A 14,482-nucleotide genomic window follows, 5' to 3' on the forward strand; every position below is an offset into this window, starting at 1 on the left:
AAGTCTCTAGAGTGACTTTGGTAGCATGACAGAATTTCACATAATGTAAGTCACGGGAGTGACATTCCATTACCTTTGACAGATGATTGGGAGTCTGTCCAGCAGAGCTGTGTTCCAATAAAACTTTATGAAAACAACTGGTGGGCTGGATTAGGCCCACAGGACATAGTTTACAGACCCCTGGCATAATAAATAAGGTGCAGAAGCCATCGTTTAAGGTAAGAAAAGATAAAAATTAATTGAATAGAGTTAGAGAAAAAGAATCCTCAGAGCCAGAGGAGCTTTGTAGAAACACAGTCATAGAAAAAATGCATTTCTGATTCTGGTCCTATCCCATAATACACCTATTACCTTGTTAATGAAAAATTAAGAATGGGATAGATGAGCATTATCCTCAAATTTATTTATCATAAAATAGAGCTGTTATTGGAACTCTAACTAAATTCAAAGTGAAGGGGCTTCATAGCAAGCTTTCTCCGATTTTAGTTCAATTCAAACCTTACCTCGAATAATTTCAACAGAAAGCCTGGTCATTTTCTTAGTGATTATGAAAATGACAGCTGACACTTACAAGATTATTGCAAATCAGGAATTATGCTAAATGTTTAACATGAATGACCTCATTTAATCTTCACAACACTCCCATGTAATTTAGATTATTATTATTCCCACCACAAAGATGAGGAAACTGAACTTTAGCGAATTAAGCAACACAAAAAGCAGCAGAACTAGTTTATGACTCTTAGTCTTTCCTGAGGGTCCAGACACTTAAATTTTATTTGAAGTGTAATGGGAAGTCTTTGAAGGGTTTAAAGCAGGGAGGTAGTGTAATTAATATGATTAATGTTTTAAAAATATTAGCTGTGTGTGGAGACTGGACTGAAGGGGGGCTAGAGGAAGCAAGGTAGTCCAGGGCAAAGATGATGGTAGCTTGGAAAAGATAGTACCCTAGAGATATATTTGCAAGATATTTAGGTGGTAGAAGTGACAGGCTACCTCTCTAATTGAAAAGCACTCCACTATTCCCTTGTTCACGACACTCTAGCCACACTGATCTTTGATTCCTGAAACGCGCTAAGCCTTTTCCAGTCTGAGATTCTGCATTGGCCATTCTCTCTATCTAGAATGCTTTTCACTGTATTCTGCTATTGCCTCATTCTAACTCATCTTACAGGACTCAGCCCAAATCTCACTTCCTCAGAGAGTCTTTCCTTGATGCACCATCTAAGTTTCATCCTATCTTTTATTTTCTCTTAAGAGAATCCAATTATTTTTCATCCCATACTTATTCACAATTTATTATATTTTGCTTGTTTTTTTTAACTTTTCATTTTTTTAAAACTTTATTTTATTTACTTTTGGCTGTGTTAGGTCCTTGTTGCTGCGCACGGGCTTTCTCTAGTTGCGGCGAGCGGGGGCTACTCTTCGTTGTGGTGCGCGGGCCTCTCATTGCGGTGGCTTCTCTTGTTGCAGAGCACGGGCTCTAGGCACGCAGGCTTCAGTAGTTGTGGCATGCGGGCTCAGCAGTTGTGGCTCGCAGGCTCTTAGAGCGCAGGCTCAATAGTTGTGGCGCACGGGCTTAGTTGCTCTGTGGCATGTGGGATCTTCCCGGACCAGGGCTTGAACCCGTGTCCCCTGCATTGGCAGGCAGATTCTTAACCACTCCGCCACCAGGGAAGCCCCTAACTTTTCATTTTACATTGGAGTACAGTTGATTAACAATGTTGTATTAGTTTCGGGTGTACAACAAAGTGATTCAGTTATACATGTACATGTATCTATTCTTTTTTCAAATTCTTTTCCCAATTAGGTTGTTACATTTTGCTTGTTTTTTAACTGACTAACACATTACACTTCAAGACGCCAAGAACTATATTAATTTTGCTCATCACTGTTAACATAATGTCTAGCATACACACAGTTCCTGGCACTATAGGCAGTTACTGAATATTTGTTGAGGAAGTAAATGTCTGACTTCAGTGCTTTTATGCTTAAACACTGTGCAACTGTTTTTCACATTTGCTGATTTTAGAAGAAATTTTTCTCTTCTATCCCTCTGGAATTATCAACATAACATATCCCAAGTAATTAGTGATGCTTCAATCTCCAACCCACTCTCACTCCACACTCTTCCCAAACCCATTCCTAGATTTTAAAAAAATGTTGAGAATAAAATGTACAGTAGGAGGAAGAGGGTGATGAAGCTGGCTTGAGGCAGGTGAGTTCTCATTTATTGTTGGTAAGAGTATAAACTGTTATGAACCTTTGAGAAAACAATTTATCAATATGCAAAAATGGCCTTAAAAATAAATGTAAATAGGGACTGCCCTGGTGGCACAGTGGTTAAGACTCTGCACCCCCAATGCAGGGGGCCTGGGTTCAATCCCTGGTCAGGGATCTAGATCCCACGTGCATGCCGCAACTAAGAGCTCGCATGCTACAACTAAGGAGCTCACATGCCACAACTAAGGAGCCCACCAGCCACAACTAAGGAGGCCATGTGCTGCAACTAAGGAGCAGCCTGCCTGCCCCAACTAAGACCCAGCGCAACCAAAATAAAAAATAAATGTAAATAAATAAAAACATATACAAAGAGGGGTGTGTGTGTGTTTGAATTTACATGAGATATCTGAAAAGATATAAACCAAATGTTTCTAACTAGTTAGGTAGGTATTTCTAGGGAGTAAGAGAGCAAAATAGACTTTTTAAAAAACACTTTTTAAAAAATATAGGCAATTTTATATTTATAATAAAATCCCATTAAAAGTAAAAACAGAGGGCTTCCCTGGTGGCGCAGTGGTTGAGCGTCTGCCTGCCGATGCAAGGGACACGGGTTCGTGCCCCAGTCTGGGAAGATCCCACATGCCGCGGAGCGGCCAGGCCCGTGAGCCATGGCCGCTGAGCCTGCGCGCCCGGAGCCTGTGCTCCGCAACGGGAGAGGTCACAGCAGTGAGAGGCCCGAGTACAAAAAAAAAAAAAAAAAAGTAAAAACAGAAAATAAATCTTCATACTTTTGGCATAATAATCCTACTTCTGGGAACCTATATTAATAAAGTAATGAGAAATGTGGTTTAGGGTTTATTTATAATGATCTTTACCAGTTGAGTTCTTTAGTATTTTAAAAAACTGGAAATAGTCTAAATGTCCAACAACAGATTGAATAAATAAAGTGTATCTCATTCAAATGAAGGACTACTTAAAGATAGGAGAGAAAGATATATGAATAGGAAAAAAAACAAAAAAGCCTTCAATAAAATCTACCAAAATGTCATTAACGGCTGTTTCTGGATGTTGAGAGTCTATGATTTTAGGTTACTCCTTTATGACTTTTTTGGTGTTTCTTACTTAAAAATAATCATATTTAATAATTGGAGAATTGCAAATATTATTTGTAGTCCTCCTTTCTAACAAGTAATTTATATTTTTATTCAATCCTCATGACAAGCACTCATACAAAACATGTTTATTTGCTAAGACAGCAGGTTTCAGTTCCCACTTATGGCTCCACCCACCTTATTTCTATGAAAATGTAACACACACCTTAATAATCTTTGGGAATGATATCTTCTTTTACTTGTGTATCATAACAATGGTGGTAGCTTAAGAAATAAAATTATCTGGAATTAAATATATTTCAGGAATAATTATGTTCTTAGTTAGAATTAGACCTACTACTTACTTGTCCTTCCTTCAATGCCTTTGGTCAGACTTTCCTGAACTAGACTGATGGAGAGAAAACTATTTACCACTATTTTAAGCTACAAATAGGAAATTTCATTATGAAGTGTCACATTTAACTTAGATAGGTACACTGGGAGTTAAGTTGGCATCAAACCAATGAAAACTTCTACCTATTCATATGGTCACTGTTGGGAAGGCCCAACAAATTCAACTTGAAATGATGTATGTTTATTTGTAGATAAGAAGTCTGAAAGAATATTTACCAAAATATTTACAGTAGTCAGGTACTTTCCTCTGGGGACCAGCAGAACAGAGCATAAAAATATGATAGATCCCACAAGCTACATATGGAAACAAATCCCATTATACTATAAACACGTCTTCTAGATATCCTATCAATGGAAGTTTGAGTTTAAAAACTTTTCAAATCAACCAAGTATGGACAGCCACTATAATACTTACATTCTGAAATAATCCAAACACCTAATCCTTCTAAGCAACAACATAAAAGCACACATATAAATAAGTAAGGGCATAAATTCCATATACTAAACATTTATTTGGGAGACATTTAACATTCATATTACTCAGATACCTCATATAAAGAATGTGATTTAAATCCAGTGGTTCTGTTTAACTATAGGATATTTCTGAAATCAAATTCTTTCACGTGAAGTCATATTTGAATCTCTCTTTGTCTCTCTGTTCTCTCTCTCTCATTTTCTCCCCCCCTCCCCTCTCCCTTTCTCTCCTTTCCTCCCTCACTCTGTCTTTCTCGCTGGAAATAATATAGTGCAGACATTTCATTCATAAAAATTCAACTGATATTATTTTCTGTAGGCAACCATACTCCCATTTATATAGATCCATAGCATAAAATATTGTGCACTTCAGTTCAACTAATTCTAAGACATAAAAATCTTCTTGGCTGAAATTAACATATTTACAAAAAGAGAACATAAAATTTGTTTTACATTCTGTTTTAAAATTTTAAGGATAATCCTTTAGCACTCATTACAACTATTTTTATTCATGATCTGAATCTGTCTCCCACACCTTGAAATGAATCATTATTAATTTTCAGTACAAAAAAAAGCACACAAAAACCTGAACTGTTATTAAATCATTAAACTCAGAGAAAAAATGAAAGTGCACAGAGATGCTCATACTGGAGTTGGCTGATGTACTAGTACTAGCTCTATTTAAAATTTCTTTCCTATATTATTTCCCAAGCAAAATACACTCATTATATTAAAGGAAACAAATGCCATAATGTATTTAATTGACTGTGGCTACTTTCTTATTTTTATTAATGTAATTAAAGAAGTTCTGTGTTCTAAGGTACATATTACACTTTGTATCCATGGACCCTTCTTGATACATAGAAGTATCATCAAGTATGTAAAAAATAAACAGGTCAGGCAATAAAGCAAAAATAGGACAGTAAAAACAATATGATATTCACTTTTGTTCCCCTTAAAACAAAAATGTTCTTAACAATTGCTTGCTGTTGGCTCACAGAACTGGAGAATGTATATTAGAACTCCAGTACTCAAAACAATGATCTTCCTTGGCTGTTATTGTATAAGAAGCAATAAACCGTATAATTTACATGAAGAAAGCTAATGAATCCTTCAGAAAACACAACCTGGCAGTTTATCTTCAATGCAAAACAATGAGGTGGCAGGAGTGTGATAGGGAAACCAGTCTTTGAGAACATCATGTAAGGGAATCCAGCTGTGCTTGTATGGTCTCTAGCTATTTACAAAGACAAAAAAAAAAAAGAGAAAGTTGGTGAAGGGAGAGAAATTCATATGAAGTGTTGTTTAGAAACATGCAAATGAAAGAAAAGAATGTAACTGGTAACTATGTATTTTAAATGTACTCACATAAGCAATAAATATACCACTTAGAAAATTTTTCTTTTTATGTGGATATTAGAATTCAAGCTTGCTATCTGTTTTCAAATTTGTAAAAGAGGATTTCTAAATAGTACTGTTTAAAATGCACCCAGCTCTTTCATTTTAGATTTCTAAAGGGGGGAGGGTGGTAGAGGGGGCAGTGCATTTTCCTTGATTACAAAATCAGTATTTACAAAGAAACACGAAATATCCTCAAAGATAAATCTTTAAAGGCCTGGTATCTGCCTTTTCCCTTGGGCCCAGAAATTAAAATATTTAACATTACCTATCTCTAAAGTGCCAGTGTGGCTAGGTACCACACAGTTTATTATTTAATGCTTTACATTAAAACAACAATCCTACTGCTTTAATTAAAACCATATCCATTCTTTTCCTGATTTAGTTTGTCAGATTCTCTTCATCTTGGCAATGCTTCCTACTGTGAAACATAAGATGTTTATAAGGGAAGTTTAAAGAACTCAACTCTGTAATGGGCATTTAAAAATAAGAATTCATAAAGTGGAGGAAACAATGTGAAAAACCCTACATTACCAGAAATTATTTAAAAAATACAGACCTTGTTATAGAAATCAAACAATTCCTTGTGACTGAATTCCACAAGAACTTTCTTCAGGCTCTGTAAAGAAAAAAGAAAGAAAGGAAAAAGTTTAGTTGTGTACAATTTACATTGCATTTTTTTTTCCTCTCCAGCTAGCCTCAGAATATGCCATATTATTCTGAGTGGTTTAAAAAAACCAAACAAACCAAACTTACCTCCTCTACTCAACCCCACTGTTCCAAGAACTCAAAAATACATTTACTAACACTCCACTTTAGCAAAAGGTTTCAACTCTATAGGGGCATCTGTTCTTTAAGTTGACTCCACAGAGGTTAATAAAATATATTCCAACAAGAGAACAATTTCATTACATATTTTTTCAAGACAGAGATAATACATGAGATTATATTTCATCTTTCTCAGCAGTCCATTTGAAATCTAGTAAATACCATTACACAAAGACACTGGAGGCAGCATATCTGATTGAACTCATCCAGCCATTAATGCCTCACATCAGCACAGCTGCTGCCTCCAAGCATTAATCTAACAGTTATGATCTTAACATGCTGAGATTGTTACCTTTTGTAATGTACAGACTCAGCACAAGTTAACAACACAACAGCTTCAAAGCTGGGACTTAAACCTGCTCATTCCTTTCACCTCAAATGCAATAGAGAAATCGTTATGGATGCTACAGATGCTAAGTAATACTGTGTACGTATGCATGATAGTGCAGTAAAGTGCAACATTAACCCAACCCACCCCAGTCCGCTTTTGGTTGACTTTGTAAACTGAGGAAACACTGTTTCTGAAAATTGTTCAAACATGTTTATTTTACTCAACGTACCTTTGGGAAGTGAAAGTTAATGGGGAGAGAATACCAAGAATGTATCACCCGCTCTGACCATACTGTCATGCTCACGTGACATACAACAGGCACCATGAATTGAAGAAGTGGAAAACTGTTGCAAACAGACATTGATTCATGCACTTAATTGCCTATGGTCATTTCCAACACTGTATTAATTCTATTTCTCAGTTTCTATGCTCACTTTTTTTTGTTTTATTTGTTTTAATGATTTCCACTTCCATTCACAAAGCCAACGTTTTGAAAACAAGTTTTCTCCTAATTTTAGAAGAGTCAGTGGGGCTCTGCTCAGAAACGGCACCTCCCTTTCCATGAAGCCTAAGCACATAGGCTCCAATTCCTTTCTTTGTTTTCTCTTATACACCCATGTAAGTTTCAAAATGAATGAAGAAGCATACCGGCTTTAAAGCCTTATCGTTTACGAATGATAAAAAAAAGAACTATAAATTTTTCAAATCATATTAGAAGAATCAGTTGGTTAACTGGCACATATCCTGAAACCTCCAAAGGCTGAATCGGCATTATCTAGCAGTGCTATATTTCCTTCCAGCAGTTAAAGGGGAATGATAAACCTAGGTTTACCCTAGGGAAAAGCAAAGCAAGTTCATTTCTTTACCACCCCCTCCCCAGCCGAAAGTTAGGAGAGACTGAAGACTGAATCAGTATGTGAACAGCTCATTTGATGTACCCCTAGAGGTAGCAGCCAAGCTAGGCTCTTGTTTCCTGTACTTTGCTTTGCTTTCTTTCAGGGTAGTGTTTTCTAAAATGTTACCCTGAGGAAAGGGAAGGAAGGTAACTTTAAAAAAATACTTCTTAAAATAACAATAGCTAAAATAATGTGTGTGTGTGCATGAGTGTGTGCATATATATGGATATGTTTATTTTACACACACAGGCACACACACACATACACCTATCCATCCATCCATAATAGTAATCCCTCAGTATCTGCGGGAGACTGGTTCCAGGACCTGCTGTGGATACTAAATTTTCCGGATGAAGTCCCATAAATGCCCCTCCAGATCTGTGGTTGCGAATCCGTAGATTCAGACAACCGTGGATGAAGTAGGGCCACAGTATTTATTGACAAAAATCCAAGTATAAATTGACCTGTGCAGTTCAAACCTGTGTTGTTCAAAGGTCAACTAAATTTAGTCTTACTTTACTGAAATACTTAGCCCCACGAAGGAAAAAAACTGATACCTGATATAAAATTTCTTATGCTTGACATAATAATGGGTAGCTATTATCATTATCATTTCCCATTCAACTCACAATGACTTAGAGAAGACCATGAGAATATGGAAGAGTATGGGAGTGGTTTTAAGTGTTTCATGTCTATGTGTAGAGAGATTATCCCAAATTTTGAGAATCTATGTTTACCTAAGGGGTGGCCAGTGGCAGTTGTTTTTTACGTTTAGGGAAGTAAGGATGGAGCTTAGATGTGTAGGATAAAAAGGAAAGGGGGGGGCTTCCCTGGTGGCGCAGTGGTTGAGAGTCCGTCTGCCGATGCAGGGGACGCGGGTTTGTGCCCCGGTCCGGGAGGATCCCACATGCCGCGGAGCGGCTGGGCCCGTGAGCCATGGCTGCTGAGACTGCGCGTCCGGAGCCTGTGCTCCGCAGCGGGAAAGGCCACAACAGTGAACGGCCCGCATACCGCAAAAAAAAAAAAAGGAAAGGGGGGTGCTGGCCAGGGGACAACTTCCCACATTGTCATGTTCTGACATGCAACCCCACAGAGTCTAAGAATCTTAAACTCAAATCTGGCCTTCCAGGACATTGTACAAAAGTACCTTATCAAGAAAAAAGTACAGTTCACGTTTCATTTAACAGTTTGGTAACTTTATTTATGACTTTAAATTTAGAATGGATGATGGCCTCCATTTTTACTCTTTCTTCAGGTCCCATAAACATTAGGAGTAGACCTGATCAAAATCACCCCTGGGACTCCAGCATTTTTGGGAGGAAAGCACACTCCTAGATTTCCTTGAGAATATAACCAGAAAGTGACAAATCTGCTTATCAAATGAGAATCAACTCTTTAAACTTCATTGTTTACTCTTCAGAAAATGTATGTACAATCATTACGTTGTACACCTAAAACTAATACCATTTTATGTCAATTATATCTCAATAATAATAAAAAAAAGCCACCTGGGTGGTAGCATTTGGCTGGGGAGAAGGAGGACACCATCAGGAGACCCTCAGATGCCAGATTCGATTGTTAAAAGGGACTCTAGCCAATGTGAATGATCTGGAAGCCTGGCTGGTGGTGGAACACAAGGGTTGGGGGTGGGGGAGAATAATTAGGAACGGCCCTTTTCTACCTTTCTTGGTAGGGTTCCTGGCAGTTCCCCCAGCTGAAAGGGGTGCATCCAGATTGCCCATGAGTACCCTGGACTGACAGTCTTGATCTGATTTGAAAAAAAAAAAAAACAAGAGACTTGAACAGGCACTTCCCAAAAAAGGATGTCCAAACAAAAACATATGAAAATATATGCTGGAAGGGGTGAAAATTTTCTAACTACCCTGGAAACTTGTCTGGCATTATTTACTAAAGCTGAATATATACACACCCTATGACCCAGAAATTCACTGCTAGGTATTAATATTGAGCTCAGTAGAAATGTACACATTTGGGCACCATGACATAGGTACAAGAATATTGATAGTATTATGATTCAAAAGAGCTAAAAATGGAAGTAACCAAAATTTCTTTCAACAGAAGAATATGTAAGTAAGTTGTAGTATAGTAATACAATGGAATGTTATACAGACATGAAAATAAACTACAGCCAAATACAGTATCATGCATGACTAACAAAATAAAGTTGAACATCGGGGCGGGGGGCACAGAAGAACATGTATGATTAACTGCATGCATATGAATATTTAAAAAAATAACAGAAAAGGTTTTAGAGACAAATGCTTAGGTGGTAAAAGTATAAAGTAAAGCAACAAAAATATTACCAGAAATACCAAAATACTGATCACCTCCGGGTGACTGCAGAAAGGAGGCAGTAATTGGGAGGAGGCATAAGAGAGGCTTCTGATTTCTTCTTATTATTGACTGTTATTATAAATTAGGCAATAACTTATTTCTTGATCTTGGTGGTAGGTAAAAGGGTGTTCTTTTTTTTTTGACAAATTACTGTGCTCTTTTTCTGTATGTGTGCTATATTTCCCCATTTAAAAAAAAACCCGGCACTGTTATGTGTTAAATTCATTCCTTTTTATTCAATAAACTTTTTTTTTTTTTTTTTGTGGTACGCGGGCCTCTCACTGTTGTGGCCTCTCCCGTTGCGGAGCACAGGCTCCGGACGCGCAGGCTCAGCAGCCATGGCTCACGGGCCCAGCCGCTCCGCGGCACGCGGGATCTTCCCGGACCGGGGTACGAACCCGTGTCCCCTGCATCGGCAGGTGGACTCTCAACCACTGAGCCACCAGGGAAGCCCTCAATAAACTTTTATTAAAGGCCTACAGGCCTGTTCTAGGTGCTACGTAAAGAGCAATGAGCAATAGAAATCAAAATCCCCCATATTCTAGTTGAAGAAAACAGACAATAAACAAGAAATGTAATAAAGACAATAATAACAATAATAATAAAATCATCATCATAATTCACAACATACATATAGAAATGTTTGTTGGTGATAAATGCTAGGAAGAAAAATAAAGCAGGGAGAGGGAATGTGTGTTTGGGGGTAGGTAGGTGGAGATTCAAGGTTAGATGGTCAAAAAGGGTCTCACTGAGCTGATAACATTGGAGTTAAGATTTACAAGAAGTAAAGGAGTAAAAAAACCCCACAGAATAGGAGAAAATATTTGTGAATCATTATCTAATAAGAGTATAGCACCCAGAATATATAAAGAACTCCTATAATTCAACAATAAAAAGACAAACCCATGTGGGTGGACCCTAATCCAATATGACTACTGTCCTTATAAGAAGAGATTAGGACACAGACACACACAAAGGAACGATTGTATGAAGACACTGGAGGAAGACGGCCATCTACAAGCCAAGGAGCGAGGCCTTAGAAGAAACCAATCCTGATGACACCTTGATCTCAAACTTCTAGCCTCCAGAACTGTGAGGAAATAAATTTCTGTCATTTAAGCCATCCAGTCTGTGGTACAGTTATGGCAGTCCCAGCAAACTAACAATAGGCCCCATCATCTCTTCTGGGACAGAGAGAAGATCTTTAAGAGCAACGGAAAGCCACTGGAGAATTTTAAGAATGATGTAATTGTATTTACATATTAACGAGTCACTTTCGGTTTTATTTGTAAATGGATTAGAGCTGGACAAACTAGATGTGGAGAAACCAGTTAGGAGGCTATATTGCATTCGTCTAGGCAAAAGATAGTGACCTGATCTAATGTGATGGCAACAGTGATAGAGAAAAGTGAAAAAAACTTGAAAAATGGTTTAAGAGGTAGAAGAGATAGCATTTAGTGAAAGACTTGAGCTGGGGGAGGAGGTGAAGGAATAGGTGGGGTCAAGAATGACTCTCGAGTTTCCGGCAAGAGAAACTGATGGATGCAACTGAGATAGGAAACTAGAGGAGTAGATGCGAAAAAGAGAATCAAAAGTGCAGTTTCAGACACAATTAGCTTGATACGTCTGTGATATTTCCCTGAAAATATCTGAAATAAGTCTGGAAAGACAGAAAAGGAAATTAGATAAGAGATATACATTTGGGAGTTACTGATATATTGCTATTTAAAACTGAATGAGACTGCCCAGGAGAAGAATGCAGTATGAGAAGAGAGGGCAGCCTGAGACAGAACCCTTCGGAACTCCAATATTTAAGGTAGGTAGGTGTTTCATAAATGATGAGTATCACCAAGTCCACAAATGTTTTCTGCATGGTATGTGGAAATATATGGCATTTATGACATGAATCAAAATAATTTAGTAAGTTGGCACACAGGCAATAAAACTATGTGGCTTGCCTTCAACGTTCCATTTTCCAGTAAGACCCATTAAACTCACTAATATTGTTAACTAAATATACACAGACTAGAAGATTTACTCTCTTTCTTCTGCTTTATACATATAAGATTGCAACCAAGAACCCATTTAGGAAATTCATTACTTATGTTGTCTAAGCTGGTCTCATGCATTAATACCACGCAGACTTCCTGCACCCTATCTGAAAACACTGCCAAGTGAAAATGAAAGTGCAAAGAGTATCATTCTGCCAATTTCTTAAAAGAGAAGAAAGATGTATTTGTTCACCCATTTCTTTTATTTTTAATTTGTAATCCTGTCTGCAAGCACCTGGATAATGTTGCACATACCCATTAGCAAAATTCCCATGGAAATAGAATTTAGTAAGGTCTTCAGAGAGGTCTAACTTGATGAAAGCTGACAGTAAAAAGATCGTCTGCTTTCCCATTAGTTAGAAATTAGGAACACATACATTTTCCAAGAGAGAAATGTATTAACCTCATCACAAATTATCTAAGCAGAAATAACCTCTAAATAACAGATATAAATAGATAAGAATTAAACCAACTTTACATTGCTTAGCTTTTAAAATTAAGTAGGATATTAGAATTAGAAATCATACAATTATCTTTTCATCTAGAAAATCAGGAGTAGAGGATTCCAGTAAAAGAAAAACTACTAATCTCTTGTCCTGGTTAAATCTAAAAATAATTTGCTAGGGACTTAGAGAGGAAGTTTTCTCCTTTTCACTTACAGAAATGATGGATAGCTATAATATTTAATTAATATTTCAAGTTCTACTGAATGGGTTTATAAAACAAATCATTAGGTACCATTTATTAAATAAATACATCTAAAAATTGTATTATCTACAACTGTACCTATATACAGTTACAGATCACTGTAAAAATATTCCAGTATTTCTATTATTATTTGTTGACTATCTTCACTATTATTGAATAGTTAGTGAAACTCTACTCATGTACATGAACATGAACCATTTCTGCCACCCAATAATATACAGTTATTCAATAAACATCTAAACGGTACTGATACAGAGATGAATAAGCCATATACTCTTGACCAAAGAAAGATCCTTTTCTAGGTAGGCAGGTTGCCCTTTACAGCTAAGCTTCCAACTATAAGAAGAATGTACATGGAACAGTGAGAAAGAAGGGATTCTCTGCTCATTGTCAGATCAATGGAATTAATCCTAGCAACAAAAGGGGTTACAACCAGCTCCGATTCAGAGGATGCTAGCTTGAGAAGGTGGAAGCAAAACATTCTAGGTAGAGGGAAAGAGCAAATTTCCATTTTTCTGCACGGCGGTTGGACTACACAATCTCCCAAGGTCCTTTTCAATTCTATGACTCAAGGATGTTGAAAGGCACACCTCTATAAGCAAAGTGAATTGGGGAACTGAGGGAGTTAGAGGACCAAAAAATGCCAGTAAGAAAGAGCTTTAGGAATAACATAGTTCAACCGTCTTACTTAACCGATGAGAAAACTAGTCTTAAAAAGATGAACTAACTCATATAAAGTATACAGCAGTGGAACTAGTCATTGTTCTTTCTACTGCATTATTATGGTAACTCAAGATAAAACAACACTTTCACCTGCATATCAAGCTAATTTATAGAAAAAAAATTCTTCCCATGAATTTGCACAATTGCTTCCCTTCTCTAACTCATTATACACAGAAATACATAAAAGCTTTGCTGAGGGTAAATAGTTTGATAAATATGGCTGATGAGATGCCAAGTAAGAGATGTAAAATGTCAGGTGAAGGTCTTAAATTTCTCAAAAATTTTCAGAAAAAAATATAAGCAACTCTCTTTGTCTCAGTTACATTATTTTTTTTTTAAAAAAAGCTACTGTGAAAATTTCACAAAAGTTAACACAATACAATTGCCATGTTTAAAATTCTAATTCCAATTATATAAACAAAACTGTTAGCCCAATGAATATACTACATCATACAGAGAAACGGAGCAAGAAAATCACTACTTTCACCTGAATATGGAGCTGATTTCTGTTGCTCCCTCAAGTCCTATGATTCCAGAAGCTCTTCATTAAAACATTGTCTAGCCTAGCAGGCTCCAAAACCTCACAGGCATTGGCCCTGCTTTTTTGAGGAGGGCAGTGGGCAAACTGAAAACCCTGAGCTTATGTCAAAGTTTGATAGACGTTATAAAAAGACGACTGCAACAAATACAAGCCACAAAAGGCATTTCCCCAGGGTCAAATCAACCAATTGTAACTTGTCTTTTTTCAACCTTTGAAAAGTATAGTTTGACAAAATGCTTATCTGTTTAAGAATACAGGCAGTACATAAACAGCAAAAGCAAATTTCTAGCTCATTAACATGGCACTCAAGACTTCCAAAACCTGGCCCATGACTCCACCTATGGCCCCATCTCCTAATACCCTCCTAATGTGCTGCATGCACCAGCAGTACCAGTAGCATTCTGCATACTTCAGGTCTTTGTTCACGCCGTTCCCTGTCTTCTCCCAGT

The 14,482-nt window shown here is 37.2% G+C and overlaps 1 protein-coding gene across 8 annotated transcripts in view; it reads right to left on the minus strand.

Moving 5' to 3' along the window:
- Nucleotides 1–14,482, minus strand: part of COMMD10 (COMM domain containing 10) — a 172,200-nt gene that overhangs the window by 7,249 nt on the left and 150,469 nt on the right. For 3 of the 8 annotated variants that reach the window (XM_027099637.1, XM_027099657.1, XM_027099648.1), the window contains exons 6-7: nucleotides 9,337–9,423; nucleotides 6,160–6,219 (exon numbers count right to left, since the gene is read on the minus strand). In XM_027099637.1, the coding sequence (XP_026955438.1) occupies nucleotides 6,160–6,219; nucleotides 9,337–9,423 (147 nt within the window). Of the gene's footprint in view, nucleotides 1–4,954; nucleotides 5,440–6,159; nucleotides 6,220–9,336; nucleotides 9,424–14,482 lie in introns of those variants that run through there. The other 5 variants (XM_027099682.1, XM_027099687.1, XM_027099644.1 and 2 more) reach the window with 3 other exon arrangements.

This window comes from Aethalodelphis obliquidens, unplaced genomic scaffold, assembly GCF_003676395.1.
Source record: "Aethalodelphis obliquidens isolate GAN/ISIS:26980383/991018 unplaced genomic scaffold, ASM367639v1 scaffold4, whole genome shotgun sequence".
NCBI lineage: Eukaryota > Metazoa > Chordata > Mammalia > Artiodactyla > Delphinidae > Aethalodelphis > Aethalodelphis obliquidens.